The sequence below is a fragment of the Phaenicophaeus curvirostris genome, chromosome 2 (assembly GCF_032191515.1).
Source record: "Phaenicophaeus curvirostris isolate KB17595 chromosome 2, BPBGC_Pcur_1.0, whole genome shotgun sequence".
NCBI lineage: Eukaryota > Metazoa > Chordata > Aves > Cuculiformes > Cuculidae > Phaenicophaeus > Phaenicophaeus curvirostris.
The window spans coordinates 98,648,784-98,671,330 of record NC_091393.1 but is presented as its reverse complement, the minus strand read 5'-3'; the positions used below and the strand labels follow the sequence as shown (position 1 = coordinate 98,671,330).

Below are 22,547 nucleotides of genomic sequence, written 5' to 3'. Positions count from 1 at the left end.
TAGTTCCACAGTTCTTCATTTGACATTTAATCTCCTGCATTCCACATACTCAAGTTATAGGCTGCTTTTTTTGTGTATATCACTAACATTTTATTGCCAAGATGACATGACATAGTAATTTTTTTCTGATTAAAACACTCCAAGTGTTTTTATTCTCCCCACTTTCATCCTTACTGTTTTTCAGAATGGATTTTATATTTCAGGTTTCCTTTTATCTGTCTCCACACTAATTTAAATTGCTTGGGGAGGAAGGGATCCTACCAAAAGCTGCCAGAGATTTGTATACTTTCATGGTTTGCCATATAATCTGAAACATGAAAATTTGGTTCAGAAAAATTTGGTTCAGTTTGTATGTGTGATGTATTTCCACAATCAATAAACTCTTGCCTTAAAAGCAAGGATGTATGTTATTCCTGCTTAGTATTTTCACACATGATTAAAGCATGACTTGTTTTAAAACTAAATCAAATTTATAAAAGTTGATTTCTTATTAATTATAAAAGCATGTCATTTATCCTATTACTGGTGAAACTGAGTTTAAAGAAACAATTCACTCTCGTACACACCTGTGCACACTTCTGTAGGATAGGACCAAATAAATTGTTTCTAGCTGTAGATAAAATTTTATTTTAATACTAATATGCTTTCTGTTTCCTTGCAGGGTTAACATTGTGTCTATTCTGCACCTATATAAGAGATTTTTTAAAATAAAAAAGTTGTTCTGTTCTACTCAGCACAATACTACATTTTTCAGCCAACATACTTTTAGCACTATGAGCCATCTAATTTTAAAGATTATTCTGTTCTAATTTAAAAAAAAAACAAATTTTCTCTTCTGCTCTTAATGGAGTAACATAGGTCTGCTTTGAATGTAAGTAGGAGAAAAATGTAATGTTCCTCACTGCGAGATATTTAAGAGGTAATGTATCTTTAAGTGTCTCCGCCTCTGAGTCCACCCACTTCTTGATAGCTTTTGCAGTCTTGTTGACTCATAGAAGCTGTGTTCATACAATAGCAGGCAATGAGCAGTATTTTTCAGAGATTTTAAGAGCACATCTCCTGCTATTTATTTCACGTTGTAGCTTGCTGGAGTATGAAAGAAAAAGTTTTAAGTTTCTGAGATATTGCAAAAGATAGTTCCTCCTCTCATCCTGGAAAATCCTGACAGACCAGTTGGATACCTTTCAGGCCTTAACCAAGAACTTTATCTGTTCGTCCCACTGTATTTTTTTGCATTAGAAAGGCCTGATACATCCTTAAGAACTGAGATTCTGACTAATTTAAACAGATGGCTAATCCCAGTGCTGTCTGCAATGGACATCTACATCATCATCATCAAAAACAGAATAACCTCTTAAAAAGTGGAATCCATAAGAAAAATGGAATTACGAAAGGAATTAAGGTAAGGATGAATTATTTTGCCTAATTGCCTCAATATTGAAAACAAACAGGTAGTTGCAACATTACTTATTAAGTTAGTTTTATGGCTGTCTTAGTCTCCATTGAACAGGTTGTATGGATTAGGCTTGTGTGTTAAGTTTTTTAATCTTGGAACCTGACATTGTTTTTTTAATATATTCCTAAAATGCAGTGAGAGTTGTGAATTCTCATGCTACATGCTGTTGATCAAATGGATAGCCTCTAGCTCATATCAAACGCAACAAACACATGCATGCTGAAATGTAGTAGTTTCCTTCTAAAGCTCAACAGATGGTAGAGGCGTCCTCGCGATGTATTCGCTACTAGTGGAAGGCTGTTTTATCAACTTGAAGTGTGTGTAGAGTGGTTTTTAAAGTGAGATTTCTTGCTGTATGAGCATAACAGAAAAAAATTTAGGCAGGTGAAGCTTTATTTTCTTGATGTTTACAGTACTGCAAGATTGGTTTAAGTAATGCTTACACTTCATTGATGCCTCCTCTTCAGCTTTGTACTGCTAAAAATCTAAGTCAGTTTATTTACTATTTTCTCAAGCTGCTCTTTAAAACCAGTGCTTCTCATTTACGTGAAGGTTTTGTAGAATGGTTGGCACGTAGCATCCTAAAGAATGAACCACAAAGCCAAAGGTGTTCTTTTGCCAGAAAAAAACCCAAATCTTAAAAGTTGTCCGTTAGTAACACCTGTTCTGACTGGGAACGCACTGGTCATTGTGAAGTGTTCTAAATCTGGGTCTTAACATGCTAATTAGTAGAAAGGATTGTAGTGACCAGAAAAAGTCTGGCTTTACGGCATGGTGTGATGATGAGAGGGAGATGAAGAGGGCTGCTTTTGGAGCCTTGAGTGCTCACCAGACGATTTTTGTTGAAAGCTTTAGACAACAACTGTGGCAAGGGCTCCACAGTTTTACAAACAAACTGCTATCTTATATCTTTCTCTACGTGGGGCTTTCACACACTTAGCACTCTAATGAAGGCACGCCCAGTGTCACGCTTAATAGTTGTCTGGCTTTAGGTGTCTCCCTTGGTATGGGTGTTTCCCAATCATTGGTTTGTGTAGGACGAGGGAGAGGAAAGAATCTTGTGCGATGGGCTTTCTCTAGGTTTGCTTCCAGAAACCTAATCTAGCATTATTTTATATATTAGCTATTTGCCACAGTGATGTCTGAAATCTTTACTTTCAGTTTGAGAGGCAAATTTCAAGGACTAAGCCTTGCCATTGAGTTCTTGTTAGAATGTTGCAAATGAGCAGTTTTAAAAGCAGCGAACTCTCGGGGGAGGGGGGGATTAATTAAGGGGGGTGGGGGGGATTATTTCTCCTTAAATAGGAAAGACATGGCTAGAAATTTAAAGTAAAATATTACTGAGGATTAAAAAAAAAGAAGAAAAGATTGGCCCGAAAGGGGTGGGAAAGAAATGCAGTTAAAGTTAGTAGATATACTTGTTAGATTAGTGAAGACTTACAAGCACCATATGGTTGGAGGAGAAGGAGTTTAACCCTACCATGCGATGCGATGCGTGAAAGTGCTGAACCACTAGGAAATACCATCCGTGGCTGAGGAAGTGAAGCCTTAGAAATTCAGGAGGCTTATCAAAGGCAGATTGGGTAACTCTGGGTCTAGCACTGTGTTCTGAATTACGTACCATTTCCCCTCTCTTCCTACTTCAAACACAGATTGGGAAAGAAGGAAACAATAACACCTAGGAGTCCTGCATGAACCAGGAATCTCATTCTTGGCAGGAATCTCCCCATTCCTGTCTGGTCTGTTTCCCCACCCCAGCTGCCTCACCCTGTTTGGTACTTATGCTTTATCCTATTTTACAGGAACAGATACTGTTCCTCCGTGCCTGATCTGTTAAAATACTCACACAATCTTCCAGTGTGTTTATATTTACAACACCTCACAGAGGAGTGCTTCCCACTTTACAGCTGGAATCTGAAGAGCAAAGTAATACGGCAGCTGGGTGCATAAGGAAGCCCGTGCAGGAACGAGACCCAAGTTTGTCATGAATTCCAGTCATCCTCCACCCTTCCTCCTGTTTTAATCTTTCTCCATCTTACCCATTTCCCCTAACACTGAGACACATATATATATTTACTGCCTTATGCAGTGAATTAATTCACCACTAAACACCTTACATAGCAGGGGAAATACAGGATATTCAGAGGATGTGACTGACGATGCTGATTCTAGCATGTGAGACTCCTTGCAGTTCTGAAAGTCTTAGGGTTGTTACAAGTGTGTTATTTTGCAAGGAGGGGAGGGAGCTGACATGTTCTGGTTTGAGAGAGGCAACCAGTGGTGCAGAGGCTGCAGCAAGAGCATGGCACAGTGAAGGGCTCTGAGCCTATAATATGCTACGATAGTTGCACACAATTGACTGACTGGAACATCAGGGTTTTCAGAAATCAGCTCCATAAACCCTTTTTTCTAGGGAGACAGCAGGAAGCACTGGCTTCAGGAAATGTTGGCTTTGGGAACACTGCTTTTGAAAACACTAACTCAGGAACAATGTTTTGCATCTTAATGGTGTAAAAACAGTTTCTGTGGCTGTGTGTGCATGACAGAATCAGAGAATAAATTCTGATACAGCAAAAGCCCAGGGTTTGCAAAGAAAGGATTTTGTTTAATTGTTTGGGGAAGATAATTAGGGATGATCAAATGTGGGGGAGTAGGGAGGCTTTGTTTGCTTCTAGCAATCTGCGGTATACCAAGGAAAGGAGAGGTGGTAGCTGAGTGATAAAGAAGCAGTGAAGCATCCTATCAGAAGAGAAGCTGTTGCTTTTGGGCCAGAGATACATCACTATGGGGTGGGACTGCTTGTTTGAATAGCTTCAGTCATTATTTTAAGTCTTTCTTACTCACTTCTAGCTGCCCATGTAGTAATGGACACCAGGCCTAACAACGTACCTACAACCATGCTGCACCCCCGCATGCATTGGAAGTTGAGCCACAGTAAGACCTAAGCTTTGGGAGGTGGGGCATTGACCACGCCTTCCACTTCGTTAGTGCTTATAACACGGGCAGATGCTCTGTATTCTTTCAGAACCTGTAGCCTGGACTTGCCTTTATCCAAAAATTCAATAGCTAATCTATTAATCTATGTAACCTCAATAGCCAGGAGCAGGTATTTTCCTAGCAATGATTTCTTTTGCTGTTATAATACTGTTGATTTGTTGCCAATTGTAGGGAACGCTGGTTTGTTTTTTTAAACCAATAAATACATTTGTCCAGTGGAAACATTTTTTTCCTGCAGTACACATGAAACAATTTTATTTCTTTGGTAGATAATTTCCTTTGAGACCCTTGTGGTGGGTTGACCTTGGCTGAATGCCAGCTTCCCACCAAGCTGCTATATCACACCCTTTCTCAGCAGGACAAGGAGGGAAGAAAAGATGGAAAAAACTTTGTGGGTTAAGATATACACAGTTTAATAAAGCAAAAGCCACCCATGGGAGCAAAGGAAGGCAAAAGATTTGTCCTTTACTTTCCATCTGTAGGCAATGTCCTGCCATTCCCCAGCAAGTATGGCTTCAGTATATCTAGCAGTTGCTCTGAAAGACAAATATAGGAGTAAATATGCCCCCTTCTCCTCCTTTCTCTTAGATTTTATTGCTGAGCAGATATATGGTGTGGAATATCCCTTTGGTCAGTTTGTGTCAGCTGTCCTGGCTATGTCCCCTCCCAAGATATTGCCCATCCCCAGCCTACTGGTGAGGGGGGGGATGTTGGAGGGACAGTCTTGATGCTGTGTGAGTGCTGCTAAGCAGTAGCTGAATCCCTGGTGTGCTATCAACACCTTTCTAGTTATCAATACAAAGCACAGGACTATGAGGACCTCTATGGAGTAAATTTACTCAGTCTCAGCCAGACCCAGTGCAAGACTCCAAGACAATATAAAATTATTGCAAATTCTTTTAGTTTTGTTTTTTTTTTCTATTCTACATTGAGCATGGCAGTAGCTTGGAAAAAAACTTGCAGTGAACAAGACTACAGACTTTTCCAGGGTTGTCAAGCTCCTTTCTGAAAGCAAAACACAGCCCAGGATGAGATCAAACCCAGTAATGTCTGCCAATTATTAGATGACCCAAAAGCATGATAGCCTCTGCCACCTAGGGGCTCTAAAATTGAGAAGCTGATTATATTTACGCTCTGTTCTGCGTCATCTGGACCTCCTCCTAACTGTTCTACTCCAATGTTGATTCAATACTCTAGCAGCCATTCTCAGTCCCTTCCATGTTTTTGTCTTACCTGCTTTTCTTCCTTTCCTTTTTGCATTACAATATCACTTAATCCCCAGTGAAGATGTTAAAGAAACTTTCCATAATTTAAAGATTGTCATGAAAGGAATATGCCATGGAACTGTTCTCACAGGAATAATTTTCTTGTATGTGGTAAATATCCCCTGTAATATATTTATGCTTTCTCCTCTCATATATAGATAGCATTACTTCATATGCTTCTGCACTAGTTAGTGTAACTGGGGCATTTTGGATGCAAACTTAATATAAATGTCCTGCAGGGAAAAAGTAAGCTAGTTCCTGCAATAAGAGTCATATGATAAAGCTTATTAATAAGAGAAGAGACAAGAGGGATAGTTAAAGCTGATAAAACTATAGCCTTTTCAAATGTTTGCAGCTTCAGCTATACAACTGTAATGACCTACCAACAGAATCATTTTTTTTTCTGAAATATCTTCATTTTTTGGTGTTGCTTTGGGTAAAAACAAACTGAAAGGGGAATTAATTGGCTTCAGCCTGTTTCACTTGCAGCACCTAAGCCTTTTGGACTTGTTCCATTGTGCAATCTTCATAAGCTCTCCACCTTTCATAGCTCTAGTGACAACAGGAAGATATTAAGAATTGTTTTCCAGTCAGAATTCTCTACCAATTACTATGCCTGTTGCTTCAGCTACACCACAGACATGACAGATCCTCATCCTCAGTTCCTGCTTTCTCTTCTCCTTGGTTTCAAGCCCCAGAAATTCATTGCTTTGCACCAGCACTACCAGCACTCTCAGCTAATAATCATAGGTCTCAGATCCACACCCTTGTTTCTGTCATCTACTCTGCTATGTGATGAGCTCAATGCATTGGAAGCAGGAAATGTTGAAGATGTCTTTCTGCAGACTGGGATATTACCTGTGTGTGGGAACATGTAACAGTCAATGACTCTTGTATCAATATGTTAAGTGTGTTACATGAAACCTTACATGCAAAGCTAGAGATTTTTCACATAGCATGTTCCGGTAGGGCTAGAGTCACTACCATGTTAACACTTGAAAATCTCTAAATTCAGGTAATTAAATATTGTAAGTTTAAGTCCTGCCTATTTTTAGTATGTAGGGATGGTGTTAGAAAAGCCAAAGCTCACCTGGAGTTGACATTTACAAGGAACATCAAGTGAAGCAGGAAGAGCTTTTACTGCTACATTAGTAATAAATATAGAAAATGCATCCCATTACTGAATGGGGTGAGTGACTTAGTAATTGCAGCTGTAGGTAAGGCTGAAGTATTCTGTGCTTTCTTTTCCTCATCATTTATCAACAAAATCCTCCAACCTCTGTGTTGTCAAACTACCAGTAGCGGAAGAGAATTGAGTCATGGATCTCTGAACAAATGTCAACCCATGCAAATGCAACGGACTAGAAGTGTGCTGGCTGATGTCATAGTGATATCACACACTTTCATCTTTGAAACGTCATGGATATCAAAGAAGACACCCAATAACTCAAGAAAAGCAAATGTTCTGTCTTCAAAAGATAGACATTTCTAGCAAAGGCTGTTTCTGGGAGTATAGAGAAGAAGGTGATTTGGAGTAGCAAGCATGGATGTACCAAAGATAAAGGGTGTTTGACTGACTGGTTGTTGTCTTATGATGAAGTGACTAGATTTGTGAATGAAGGGAGAGTGATGGATGTTATCTGCCTTGACTTTAGCAACACAGTCCTTATATGCCACTGGGGACATTATGGTCTCTATGGGCTGACTACAATACAGGTTAATAGCTGGCTGGATTGTTGATCTTAAAGGGTAGTGGTTAATGGTTTATACTTTGCCTGGAGGCTGGAGAGGTTTCATGTGTGGTGGGGGGATCAAGATGCAAATAGCAACACAGGGACATGTTGCTCTGGAGCCACCATCATGGAGGCTTTCAAGACTCAGCTGGGGAAAACCCTGAGCACCCTGATGGGAATTTGGTGTTGACCTGCCTTTAAACACAAAGATGAACCAGAGACTAGCAGAGGGCCCATCCAGTCTGTAACTCTTCAGTGTAAGGAGGCAGCATCTCTCTGGTGAGAGGTCAGCTGCAGTCATATAAAAATGGTCAGAATTGATGCAGAAACCCAGTGGGGCAGGTAATTACCTGGCAAGCAGCATATTGCTCAATAGAGGTAACTAGTAAAAGCAAGCCATGAATTGGCTCATCCTATTGCCTGTCTACTTATGCCCCTTCAGCACAAGAATTAATTACCTTTGCAAGCTAGAAGTGGCAGTCTAGCTTTCAGAAATAGGTAAGGTAATATGCATTTTCTACCTGCTATGTTGACGAGGGATGTAGCTGGCTGTATTCCGTTGCAGAATCAAGTTCATTAATAGAATAGGCAGATTGATAAGAAAATGGCTGCTTAAGGACTGACTGGCTCTCTGTGTGAGCTGACACATGCAGCACACAGGAACAGGCACAAACCCATGGATTAAATGTAAAGAGTAAATTTATTTTTGTTACCTCATCGGCTAAGAGATCCCCAAAGCAGCACCCTAGCAGAGGTGCACAAGCAGGCATGCAGGCATCACAGAGCTTGGACAATACTACCTGATCACTGAACCTGCTCTTTTAGCCTGTATTTCAGGGATTGGCAAAGGTGTAGCTTTATCACTGTGCTTTGATCTTTCCCACAGCAGGGCAGGAATGCCAAGCGCTTTCAATGGGGTGCCTCTGAGTCTATCACAGGCCTATGTTATCGAAACACAGATGTTTTACCTGTTCAACACTCAAGGCTAAACAGCAATTAGTATGATACATATTTTTCTACACCTCAGGTACAGATCTCTTGAGCCTGATTATAATCCTCCTTTCCAGACTTCCATCATTTTCCCATGGTCTCCGTAAAACCTAACTTTTTCCCAGAATAAATGCTATCATCATGCTGCATTTCACAGCTTCCCATTTGCAAGCGTGCAGTGGTGGTTCAAATCCTATTTCACAGGGTAGTGGATAACCATAAAGAGCCCTTAATTTATCATGATGCACAGATCTGTTTCTGCTGCTAACAGATGTATGAAGTCTCTCATGGATTATTTTCTAATTTACTTTTAAAGAAAATTAACTTTTGTTGGGACTAGGACTGTGGCGTTAAACAGCAAAATGGGAAGCTAAGTTTCCCTACAATGGCCAGTGGTTCAGCCAGAGAATTTGTTATTCCTGGCAACTAATTTTTCCACAGAACACACTTTTAGAAAGCAACTAGGCCAGAAGTTTTGTGAGACTATTGTCTGAGAGAGTTGTCATTGTGGGATGGATATTGAACTGGAAAGAAAAATGTTATTTAAGGAGAAGAGCAGGCAGCAGGAATCAGCAGTATTGTGTGCCTGACAGAAGAGGAGCTGCATTGTTTTGTAATTTAGGATATACTAGTTCAGCCAGATAGCTAGAGTATTCAGAGAGATACTTCTATCACAAAAATGTGAAGATCTAAATTTTCAGTGCAGATACCATCTTTGTACACCCATGTCTTCAGCACAAGGTAATATTCAACCTCTTCTGGCTAGATGACTTTCTCCCTCCCAAAGTATTTTGAATTTCTGGGAGAACATCCAGTGTAGGTGTAACACAGAAAAGCCTTGTCTGTTCTTCTGATCATCTCAGTCTTTTTGGAAATTATTCACCTATATCCTTTCTTTGGTTCATTTTGTCAAGCACAGGCTTTAGCATGTGCTCTGTCATTTCCTTCTCTTCCAAAAAAACCTGGTTTTCCCCCTCAGCCTACCAAGAAGTGAGGATTTATTCACTTAGCAACAGGAACATGGAAAGATAAATTTGAGGTGAGAAGCTAAGACTTGTGGGCATTTCAGCTGCCATCATGCTACTCTGTGCTTCCTCCGGGAACTTCCGTTGGATTTTCTGATTCCCTGTCACTGCTGATGATTGATGTGGTATGAGGAGGTGCTATACATCCCTCTCTATGACTCACATATAGCTTTCAGAGACTTCAATGTGGCTAATCTTCTCAAAGTCACGAAGCTGTCAGCCTGCACATTGGGATCACAGCAGCCATTTTTACATTCTTGAGTTTCTTAGGGCTGTTCTGCAACAGAGTGCCTCAGTCTGTCCCTATATCTCAATAACCTCAATAACCTTGTGTCTCCACAAAACTTTGTGTTTGTCTTCTGAAATGAACATTTCTTCCTGCGTGGTCCCCAGGATGCACTTCCCAAATGTAAAGGTAGCTGCGATCAGGCATTTGTGCTCACTGTAAAGAGAGAGATCTGTAAAGATCATCCAAGCTGCTGCCTGGAGAGAGCAGGATACAGGTGTTTCCACACAATCCTGGCAGCCATGTGACAGTGGCTGCCGTGATTTAGATGGGAACTTTGAAGGCCAAGGAATGTAACTGGAGAAATAAATCTAACACCACCAGTGCTTGTTATGTTGTACCTTACTGTCAGCAGTTCCTTGAAGGAATCCCAGACTTGTGATCTGATCAAATGAATCTCCTGTTTGGATCACCTGCTCATCAGCCTCACAGTTTCAGGTGGTACGCCAATACCAACATCAAATAGTGAAACAATTCAAAATGAGCAAGCTTTTGTAGAAGGCATTTCATGGTCCCAGAAAGCATTTGAAAAATCAATATATTTTCTCAGCTTTTTAAGATCGTATCCATGCAAGTTCATAAGTCTGAGCTTTTGAACTTCCAGCAATGTCTTGGCATCAGGCATGACAAAAGGAAACATTTTACTTTGTCTCTGGCACAAAAATTGTATCTGTGTGTCTCTTGATGCTATATCTTCTTTATACTACACATTGGTCTCCTGTGTAATTTTTCTCTTGCATCATTGTTACATAAACAGCTTTTTTGTTTGCATATGTGGGTGGTTAAGATTGGGAGGTTCTAGCAGGTAGCTGGGTGTGTTAATCCTGAAAGGGGAAATCTTGGATTTTTGTTGTTTTGTTTTGTTCACAAAGGAAACAAAACCTGTTCAAACTGTTTTGATGCAATCTCCCCCCCCTTTTCCTCTCTTCTTATCATAATCATCCTTCACCTATGGGCCATCAGCTTCGACTTTACAGAAGAGGTGCTACACAGCATAATAGATTCCGCTCTCTGTGTATGTACATTGCAGTTTCATATCAGGTTAAGAAATACAGAATCACTATATCAAATAATCTGGGAAGAAACCCACATGGGTGGAGCGCATCTATTAGTAATTTTATCTTCCAATACATTTTTTAGCAGTGCGTCTTCAAGTTCAACTTAGAACCTTCGTTTCTTAACCTTAATTCTTACCCATAACAAAGTAGGAACAAGTACAGATTCCAAAACAAAAATGTTTGCCAAAATCTGTGCTGCTGATATATGCTGTCTAATCACTTGCCCTTAAAATCTACAAGCTTTCAAGGCACAGAAAGCTTATAAATTCTGTAATCGGTCTTTATTATCCCATGTATATTAATGGAAGTGTTAAGTTTATGTGCAACCCTGTAAGATGTTGGACAGGCTGTGTGTACTGGTAAGACATGGCAAAATAATCATAAGTAAATTTGTGTCCTGATACAGGAGGCATGCTTTGGGAACTGAGGAGCAGCCTTAATAAAATTCAAGTTCACCTTGGGTTATACCTTTTATCCCAGAAGAGTTGTAATTTATTGCGTCACTGCGAGGGAATTAATTGGCCTCACATCCCTTGTTCTTACCAGTGACAACTAAAGAAATGGAATTCCTCAAAGATGACTGTCTTTAACCAGAGATACTCAGGATCAACAAGGGCTGCAAAGTTATGTCCCTTGGTCACCAGTGCTAGGTGTAGAAACCTAGCAGAGGACTTGTTGTTACAAAGGTGAGCAGATTCAAACTCACCATTTTTATCTGGCTGGTGTTTACCCATTTCACAAAGGCTGCATGATTTCAGTTCACTTTCTGTTGATCCAGTATCTCACCTACTCAGCAATGGCATTCTAGCAGGAGCTGTATTTTGGGACATCAGCATAAAGACAGAAATGGAACAGATGCAAACATCTCATTCTGTGGTAGGTAGTTTCTGTAAGCTTGGACTGAGAGTTGATGGTTAGGCATTTTAGACTATGACTACTTCTTCCTTAAGATTTTGGTGATCGTAATTAGAATATTTTGTTTTTCAGGCTACCCATAGAATAATGTGGAAAGCCTGCTAAAGAGCTTTTAACTAGATATCCAAGAATGTCTTTTAACTTCAAAATGTATTCTAAAAAAATAGGCAGAGAACAGCTTGAAAGTTCTTTAGTTTTCTAGATATTTTGAGCAATGTTTTGCTGGGGAAGCTAATCGAAATATCTCTGCACCCTGGCACTTCTGAGTAAGTAACCACCATGGTTGACTGGCAGTAACTTGTTTGCAGAGTTTACTGTTTGATGCTTATTCTGATCTTCCTTTTTTCCCACCATGCATATCTTCCTGGTTTATGGCTAACATTTCAAGGTTACAATTAGCCACTGTTGCACAGGGTGTTGTATTCTTGGCTGCACTACACGCCCACTTAGCTGTGTGGCCAAAAACCCAGCCATTTTTCTCAGGACTCACACAGGGTTTGCGATGCAGTATTTCAGCAGCAGTATGAGAGATGGATATTGATCCTGTATAGGCAATCATATTTGCCAACTGTACCTTCCTGGAATAGGAAACAGCTTTACCTATGAGATCATGATGATAAACACAGTTACCATGTCTGATGATAAGCCTTCTGGCGCAATTTCTTGAAACTATTGGTAAACGCAAATGAACCAGTATTACTTTCTGTGCTATTGGACAAAGAACCTTTTTCTTAACTTGAAACAACTGCTGGAGCCTTGCTTCTTTGTTAGCCATGGTTAAAACATGTGGTTTATCTATTCATATGTTCTGGCAGATCATTGCATGTTACTCATCAGCTAGATACAAAGCCCTGTATGTCATAAGCCAAGCATGTAAGTAGTTTGCTTCAGGTCCCACTTTCACATAGGTTATGAGAAAAGCCTACTTGTGAATAAGACACACCTGCCTGGCATAATTTCTCATTATTCAAGTGGCAATATTAGGGGCAAGGAGTCAAAGCTGAACTTTTGTATCTCCTTCTCACTCTAAAGACAAGGTCAGTAAAATCCATGTCAGTCAACAGAAGAGACAAAGAGCGCGCTTACTCAAAGTGGCAATTGCCTGGTCAGAGTGGAAATGAGTGAGTGAGATAAAGCACTGGTTGAACCGGAGTGTCTGGCTTGCTTGGTCGTCCTGAGGAGTGAGCTGTGTTCAGCACTGTGGTGGTGCTGGGGTGGAGTCAGGCGGAGCTGCCGGAGGGATCAAAATGCTCTGTGAGAACTAGGTCAGGGGAGTGCCGGCATAGCCAGAGGCTAGAGAGGGAAAGCCAAGAGGAGGTGAAAGGTGATCTCGGCCAGGATGAAGGCAAGGAACTGACGGGAAGAGTAGTGCAAGGAGGGAAAGATACAGATCTGTAAGCAGCTGAAATCTCAAAGGAAGGAGCTGATTTTTCCCCCCTTCCCTTGGACTGGCAAGTGCATAGTCACAGAAGCATGAATCATTTCACAGCTACATTTGTATTGACTAACACATGGCTGCTACTGATGGCTTTTTTACCATACTCCCATTAGGAGAATTACAGCATCGCTTTTTTTCTAACTGTTTGCAACACCCTTGTTCTGTTCATCTGAGCTAGTAAAAGTGGTTTAATCCATTTTGCCATACATTCTTCAAATATACAGTTTTCTTTCCAAATCTAAAATTGGGTTGTAGTGTTTCTGGGAAAATGTGGTGTCCTCTGCAGTACATCTCTTAAGATACCACAAGCACATCTAGGGGGTGGGGTGCGGCTCTCTGTGGGACTGAAATAGATCTTAGGAAATGAGGATAGAGTTGCAGGGGTTTTGTGTAGGAATGTCAGCCTTCCACGTTATTCTATTAAGTTTTGTAACACAGCAGAAAGTTGGTAACACTTAGGTCTCATTCACTACAGAGACACAGGGACATATGTGGAACTTCAAACTAATTCAACTCTGCTTTGCAAACTAAGCATTCAGATTTTTGAAGTATTTCCCAGAGAAAATAAAAATCTTCCAAAGTTCTGTGGTCTGTGATCCTTTCTCCTGGCAATGAAGGAATGCCCATGTCAAATATTTTCCATTCTTGCCATGAATGTGCTCCCTTAAAGGTTATGTTCTATATTAATGTGAATAATCTACGTGGTATTACACACCTGAGTGATGGTACTTTAAAGATTTGACACTCCTTTCCAGTCAAGACCTAAGTGATAATCTGAACACTGGGCATAATTTTTTTTTCTCTAAACCTTCCTGTATATATGCACTTGTAACTGTACTGTCTGACAGTTGCATATTCAGTTCTCTAGGCATGGTGTATGACCCAGTCTTATTACTTGGATGTTCTCAAACAATTTTGGCATACAGTGGACAGATCTAGCCAAGCATATCCTTTTGAATAATCTGTATGCTGTAGAATCCCAGTCTGGATACTCTTCCATTGTTCAAGATTTGTTGTCTGATTGGGGTTTTTTTCCACAAAAAAAAAATCTGGTATGGTCACTAACAAATAACAGGTGATACTGATTCTTTTCCCCCGTGCTTTGGCTTATAGTGATTATGTGAGAATGAAGCAGCAACGCATTTTGTAAGGCAAACCTGTAAGTAAAATACCTGAACGCACAATTTATGTTTTAGAGTATTTGACATGAAGTGATATAAACTCTCTGCTCACTTTTCTCTGACTCTTCTGAAAGGGTCATTACTTTTTGTTGTTTTTTTTCAGCGTCCCTCAGGGAAGCCAGTGCCTTTCATTGCACATTCCTAAATCATTGCCACAACACAGCTCCAATGGACACAACTATACTGAGCCCATAGCGTAGTCTGAACTGCCTTCACCTTCCTTTCATCCAAAAGGAAAAACTCTTATTTATTTCTCTTCTAACTTGCATTCAAGCTAGAGATCATAGTATATTTTGGGGATTAGACTCTAGAACTGGATAAGGGTGAGATCTGCCCTCTCTTTCTTCGTGGATATAGGCAAGACTCAAGCCAGACCACTGGTCTAATTGAGCTGAGTCCTCTTCCAGAGTCTCTACCTCTTGCAGAGGGAAGGTACTGCCAAAATATGTTGCTTTTGTAAAACTCAGCATCAGGAAGCAGTTGGCAAGTCGGCCAGCGTCTGTTCAAGCTGTGAACAAGGAGCCCCTGCATGTCACTGAGGCAAGACCTTGCCTTCAGGCATTGCAGAAATCACCTGCCACATGGACTACCTTACTGCAAAATAAGGAGTGTAGCTTGGCAGCAGAGAGCATTATGTGTGATCTCCTGCCAGCCTAGAGAGAAAGAACTGCTGGTTAAAGAGAAGAGTAAGAAACATCAGGTCCTCCCATAATTCAAGAAATTATTTAAACAGGTAACTTAAGCTAATTACATAGCTTAGCCTCTGCAGCTGACAGTTCTGTTTTTCTGGAACCAAGACTAGTCTTTTTTAGAATTTTCTCTAGGACCTGGTGCTGGTGCTCATAGCTTTGTTTCCTGAGTACTGAGCCGTGGTTTCTTTGAATCTTATGCTGCCTTAGCAGTATCCCCTCACTGACAGGCCCTGGATTCCCCTTATGAGCCTATGCTATTGGGCAGCTTTACCTGAGTTTTGTTTTAAGAGCTTCCACTTTCTTCAGCTTTCTATCTATGAAAGTGAAGAAAAAAGCTGGGAGGAAGAGACAACCATACTGTCTGGTACGAATTTGGTCCCCAAAGGGGGGCATTCTTAAATTATGATGGGTTTTCTGCATGTCCTTCTTGATTTTGTATCAACTGATTTTTTACATAGGTGAAAGTTATTCCATTAGTCCACAAGAGAGCTGTCAGGATGGGCACATAAAATTTCTTAACTCAGTTTAGGATGATTAATTTCTTATATGAGAATGAGGGAAGTGCAGAGCCTCCACTGGAATTCTCTGGGGGAGATCCCCTGTGGAATGGGAAAGAATGTAAGTTAAGGAGTTACACAGAGTATAGTAGTATTGTTTCAGAATTTATTCTGAAGCATTATGTCTGAAACATGGAAATATTTACTTACAGGAGTGTCTCCTTAGACAGATTTTGTGAGGCGTTTATGTACATGAGACCTCAAATAATTGTTTGGGTTTTTTTTTTCCTCCCACTTTAACTGAGCTTTATAATTCTTTATCAATTGATTTGTACCACAGGACATGTAGTGAGACCATATTACTTTGAGTATGCAGACATTCCTAAGAAATAAATTATACTTTTCTCTGCTAGGTAGTAGGATGTAAATATGTAATTTACCCTGTCACAGTAGTGACTGGATGAACTAAAGTTTGGGGGATATTTTATCTTTTATGGGAACTGCTTATCAGGTCTAACTTAAAACAACCTTTTCTCAAAGATATGACACTATTCAAGATCTTTGCACTTTAGTGAGCTTTAAAACTGTGTTCTTTTCTGAGGGAAAGAGCACCTTCCTTTTGGGTTTCTTTGGCAATGGTCACATTTGAGAAATAAACTGTATGGACATCTTCTGTCAATCCTGAAATGTGTCGTGTAGCTCAGGGGAGAATATGGTTGATCAGAGCTTCAGCACGTCCCTTCTAGCTGGTCCTGCCTACTCTTTGATTTGCTAGCTACTGTTAGGCGGTCTCAATACTTTCCAAATTTAGGAGCACAGGCACAGGTGAGTGAACAGGAGGGTTATACTAATGGAAAAACTAGAGAAACTTTATTATATCTCTCAGAGGACTGGTATACTAGAATAGTGCTATGTAAAGATGTTAATGAGATAGAGATAATAGGGGGGTTTGTATGGCCAAAAATAAATGGGAAAGAAAGTCTATACAGTTTTTGTTAGTCAGAATGCTGTTCACTAATTTGTAAAGTGTGCTGAACAAATTCAAATTCTTTAAATATGGACAGATTCCAAAAGCCAGAATCATATTGATTTTATTTTCATTTTAAACACAAACTCTGTGTATCTATTTCCTTCTTCCAACACCCATGGCTCAGAGATTCTGTCTGCTTGCATTTCTCTCTGTGCAAAATTTGTATCAGCTATTTTTTGGAGTGCTTGATCTTTACGGTTCCACATTTCATGTTATGGTGAGGTTTCTGAAAGTAAGGTAAATGGGAAACATAGATAATAAGGCTTAACATTATTTTGAGTCATCTCATCCATTTCTATACAGCAAGGCAGACTTGATTTCATCCAGAGCTAGTTTTATGCTAGAATATCTTGAAGGGTATTCTAGAGCCTCTTAGACAACGAGTTATGCCACTCTGTTTTGGGATTTTGTTAAGCAACTGAGAGCACCGCCTCCTTTTGTTAGACAGTATTAACTTTGACTATACATAAAATGTTCCTGGCAGAAGTTTGTTTATACCCATCTTAAACACCCTTATGCTCTAGCTTTGTATTTAATTGTTTTTATCAGTAGAAATTCTTCCTAATGTCAGATTAAGATCACCTTGGCTATGATCTAAGCATGTTGATGCTTTCGAAAGCATAGATTATTCTTTTCCTCTTGTAGTTACTTCTTAAATATCCAAGACTCTTAGTATGCCAGTCATTAGGGTTTTCTCTCCTCTTTAGACCATAGACAATTCAAATTCTTTCATTTTTTCCTCATAACTTACTTGACCAGCCTTTATGTCTCTCTTCCCAGCTCTCTCCAGTTGATTGCCCTCTCCTTTCTCAAAAAGCATTGCCTACACCTGGATAGAAAATTTCAGCGAGGACCTGCATAAGACTTGGTAGCACTAGAGTGGTTTGTCCTATTGCCCTTAACCTTATTTTCTTAAGAGATGGCTGGTTTTTTTCTAACTCTTTTTAGCTTTAATTTTGCTTCCTATGGAGTTGCCTGCTATTTCTAAATGCAGTTCTGCTCTCTTGAAACCTCATATTCTGCTGTTCCATTTCCTGCTTTTCCTAGGTCCCTTGATTTCTATCATTTTATGATCAGTATAAATGAAAACTTTGAGTTAAGATACCCTCATGTCTACTTAAGCTACTTCCAACATGCAGCAATGTTTTGAGTATTGTTTTTAAATTTGCCCTGCAGAAATATGGGAAGAAATAATATCGGAGGTAAGACAAAGGCTTGTGAAATGTCCACAACTGGTTTTTTCCATGAGCAATAGGTCTAATGAAGCCTGTTTCATCTTGTTATGTGTCCAGCATCATATACCACACTGGAACATCCCAGCTTGCCTAACACAGCATAGCCTTATATATGGGCAAGAGACAGAATGTGCTGAACCTTGTTCAAAGCTTTGTCGATGCTGGCTCATGGGTCATTATGCTTCTGCTTGTGCAATTCACTCTAAGAATGGCTAAAGAGTCAAGTTATTGTTATCTGTCATTTAATGTGTGCATTTAGATATCTTGCAATATCAAGGTCAGATTTTCCTGAAGCTTCAGGGAAGTTTGTATCTTGAAGACCTCTGTTCTTCCATTAGATGTCATTAAAATCAGTCTGTGAGCTCAAAAGCTACTAGAGGAATACTTGCAGACAGAGGGTTGACATGTGGGCGTAAGACATTTTCTTAGAAAATTGGTTAAAACTATTCAAATCCAAAGGCTAAGTCAACTAACTTTTTGCTTCTTGGTATGCATTTCAAAAGGTTTCTTTTGCTGAACCATTAAAATGTGCTTCAGTCACTCATTTCCCTCAGTATTCTCACACCTAATTTCTGTCTCATGAATGTCTTGTGTGCTTCTGTTACCTAATCCTTGTCTTTTCAGTCAAGAACCACAGTATCTAGGTGTTTGCCTCTAGGTGAATATGAATCTACTGCAAAAATTTAGTTCATGATTGAGAAAGAACTTCCCTTCTTGTCTGTATGTAGATTGCAATAAAACTTGAGGAGAACATTTATTTAAGGGTCGTTTCAGCAAACCTGATAGTTACAGAAGGCTGGTTCAAATGAGAGAAAGTCAGCCATTCTCATCTTCAGTGTTATGACCTGCATAATTATTGGAACAACTTATAAAGAGTATTTTAATGTATGATGTACAAAAAAAATCAGGTAACGATTTATTACTATATTATTTTTTTATTAATGTTCAAGCAGTTATAGTAGAATGCAATTATTTTGGTTTGAGTTCTAAGATTAAATTTTCCCATTTAATAATGGTTAATGAATACCATTACAATTAAATACATATCAATAAGTCATCAACACCCAGACCATATTTTCCAGTTGTACAAAGCAGAAATTGAAATTGATGGGAAGAGACAGCCAGAAGGCAAAACTGTTATTCCACCTCTGGGATCCTGGACAAATCCACCTGTGAGTTCCTCATAGGTATATAGGTGGGCATTAGTTAATCATAACAGATTGAAACCATATTTTCTTGATATTTTCCAAACAAAAAAAAAACACCTAGGGAAGGATGTTACTGTTTCTATAGAATTTTAGGTGGAAAAAGGTAAACGAGGAGATGCAGGGAATGGGGTTTTCTAGGGATATCTTACTGAACCTGTGTCCTCTTACACTTTTACCTTTTTTTGTGGAAAAAATGGGTGAGGAGAAATAGGTGAAAATATGTATTGACAATGCTGAATTCATCAGAGTTGTGAAAAATTAGCTTTGGGAAAAACAAGCATTGCACAAAGTTCTCATTCATAGTGTGTAATGCTGATAAAACAGTAGGAAAAAATGCAGGTCACTAAATAAAAAACAATTAATGATTTGGAGGGGGAAACGATCCCAAGAGTGCATAAATAGCAATATGTTCTACATTAAGTATTTATTGCAGCTAAGGAAAGGCATCTTGTAATCAAAAGGAATACTTCTGAAACTGTGAACTGTGCCAAGAAGACAAATAGAATGCTAGCAATCTTTGAAAAAGTACCAAGAAACAAGACAAAATATAATTTGCAGATGTCTTAAGTCTATGCTATGCCCTTAAGTGTTTTATGCAATTTTAATTCCCTTCCTCTGTATCTCAAAAAGCTACTATTGAACTAGGCAGAGTGAAGAGAAAGTTAGGCATTAAAATATATATTTCTTCTTATTTTAATTTTTAAATCTGTATAAGGATAGGATGGCTGGAATTAAATATATTAAGATTTTTCAGCTTGAGAAGAGACAAATGGAGAGCCGGAATTCACTTAAGTACAGAAAATGATGCGTGATGTAATTGGTTCAGTAGGAAAGCTGAATAGACCACAGTGGTCATAAAGTAAACTGTCAAATGAAAATTTATAATTTTTAAAAAAACTTTTCTTTTCACAGAATAAATCAATTCTCAAAATCCACAATTCATTTCTATAGTATTTATGGTTTCTAAAGTGATAGAGAAATTCATAGTTATCCCCTGGTGACTATTAAACATGAGATCACATTTCTCGGGTTCATGAAATCTCCAAGCCACTAATTGCTGTAAGCTGGGAGAATATACTGAGGAAAGCATATTTTTGTTTATGTATTTATGTTGTCTATATTTGTTTCCAGAATCTTGGGTTAATCATCTGCTACTTAGGATTGTTGCAGTGGAGGCGTGGAGGTAGAAAAGGTGCTGCCTACTATGGGTGTTATTGCAGATAATAATATTCTTGTGAGTGTACAATTCAGCAGAGCACCCAGTGTGTAACTAGTGTAACTGGTGAACTCTGAATCATTTCAGGCATTTGTAGATCTGCTGTATCTGATTTTGGTACCAGCAACAGCTTTATTACATGCGTCTTCACTAAGTGCTTTAAATGCACAGTCTCCAATTACACCTCCTTCTTCTCAAATAAAATTTTATGATAACATATAAAAAGTCAACAAAAAATAATGCAAAGGGGCAATTAACTGTTCATCCATGGATCATTTAGACTGTCTGAAATTGTTGGACTTGTCATGATGTTCAGTCAGTCACCTGTACCCCAATGCTTGGATTTGAAGTACTGCACAAAAGCATCCATATTACCACTATCCAGAATCAAACAATCCAGTTGTTTTGGTTATTCCAATCCTGAGACTCTTTCTCTGCTTTTTTTTGTGGAACTCGGGATGGTTGATATGCTCTTTGTTTTCCTTACTTTAGTTTTAAGACGTCACTCTATTTTTTGTAAAATTGTCCTCCCAGATTTGTACTAGCCCTGGGCTGTCTGAAGACCCTTGGGTTTTGTCATTCATAGATGGGAGAATATGGGTCACGGTCCAACTCTGCATTCTTATCACTTTTCTGCTATTGATGCTGTTTACTACTAGATGTTTGTAATAAGGATAGTAGGTAACAATGGTTTCATGTTTAAATAAATGTCATACTGACTGCGTAAAACAGCAGCAGCTGAAATGAGGAGCAGAGTTTCATTTCAGAAAAGTCTGGCAACGTAGGGGTCTGATATGAGCTTCCCTGTTCCTTTACCAGTAAAGTATGTAACACTAAAGTGTTTTTTAATAAAACTGATAGAACAGAATCATCGCATTGCCACAGCTTGACAAAATACAATGTCAATAAAATTACCATAGATGACCATAAGTATGCTCTTAGCCCGTGGCAAATGCAAGGTAATATGACTGAGCTTAATCCTTACTTTATCTTGTCTCTGTGTGCACGAAGCTGGCATGGTTCATATGGAATATGACTTAACTATGTGTTTAACTCAGCCTTATAAAATGTTTTCAATGGTAAATATGTTGCCCTAGAAAAGCAATAATCTTGGGAGAGGAGTGCATGTGTAGCATTGCTTCAAAGACCCCACATGGTAAAAGCCATCCTTACATTCATTCTCCCTAGCAGGGCAATAAGTTTTGCAAAAGTCTAAATGTGTTTCTGTTCAGCTTTACCAAAACTTTTTTCCTTTTTGGGTTTTCTATTCTATCTTGTGCCCAAAACTTTTTCTTTTTTTTTTCTCCTCTTTCTCCCCAAAAAACATTGTGAATCAAGGATTGGACAGAAAGTTACTTCTGAAACAAAAATCTTCTGAGGATAAAGGCATTTTAATGCAGTATGCAGTTCAATAACACTCTAAGTCTGATGAGTACAGTGAATTTGCAATTGTTCTTAATATGATTATTCTGTTTCTGCTTGCTGCATGACATAAATAGAGAATTTTCTTTTTTAGCTCATCCATCTTGCAGGCTGCAACATATTAATGGTATTTATAGAATCATAGAATGGTTTGGTGGAAGGGACCTTTAAAGACCGTCTAGTCCAACCCTCCTGCAGTGAACAGGGACATCAACTTAATCAGGTATCTCAGAACCCCATCCAGTCTGATCTTTAATGTCTCCAAAGATGGGGCACCTGCCACCTCTCTGGGCAACCTGTGCCAGTGTTTCACCAGCCTCATTGTAAAAAGTTACTTCTTTATATTTAGTCTAAACCTACCCTTTTTTAGTTTAAAACCATTACCCCTTGTCCTATCACAACAGACCCCCCTAAAATGTTTGTTCTTATCTTTCTTATAGGTCATTTTTAGGTACTGAAAGGTGACAATAAGATCTCCCTGAAGCCTTCTCTTCTCCGGCTCTCTCTGATCCCAACTTTCCAACTCTCTCAGTCTTTCTTCATAGAAAATGTGTTCCATCTCTCTGATTACTCTTGTGGCTATCCTCTGGACCTGCTCCAACTGGTCCATGTCTTTCCTGTGCTGAGAGCTCCAAAGCTGGATGCAGTACTCCAGGTGGAGTCTCACAAGAGTGAGTAGAGAGGCAGAATCAGCTCCCTTGAACCTGCTGGCCACACTTCTTTTGATGCAGCCCAGGATCCAGTTGGCCTTTTGGACTGAGAGCATTCATTGCCAGCTTATGTCCAGTTTTTCATCCACCAGTACCCCAAAGTCCTTCTCCACAGGACTGCTCTCAACGTTTTCATCCCCCAGCCCGTATTGATACTAGGGATTGCCCCAACCCAGGTACAGGGCCTTGCACT

General features: G+C 39.3%; 1 protein-coding gene across 2 annotated transcripts in view; it reads left to right on the top strand.

Annotated features, from left to right (window-relative positions):
* Positions 1-981: 981 nt before the first annotated feature.
* SPTLC3 (serine palmitoyltransferase long chain base subunit 3) overlaps positions 982-22,547 on the top strand; it is a 78,272-nt gene continuing 56,706 nt past the window's right edge. For both annotated transcript variants that reach the window (XM_069850135.1, XM_069850134.1), the window contains exon 1: positions 982-1,402. In XM_069850135.1, coding sequence (XP_069706236.1) covers positions 1,289-1,402 — 114 coding nt within the window. In that variant the 5' untranslated portion in view covers positions 982-1,288. The remainder of the gene's footprint in view (positions 1,403-22,547) is intronic.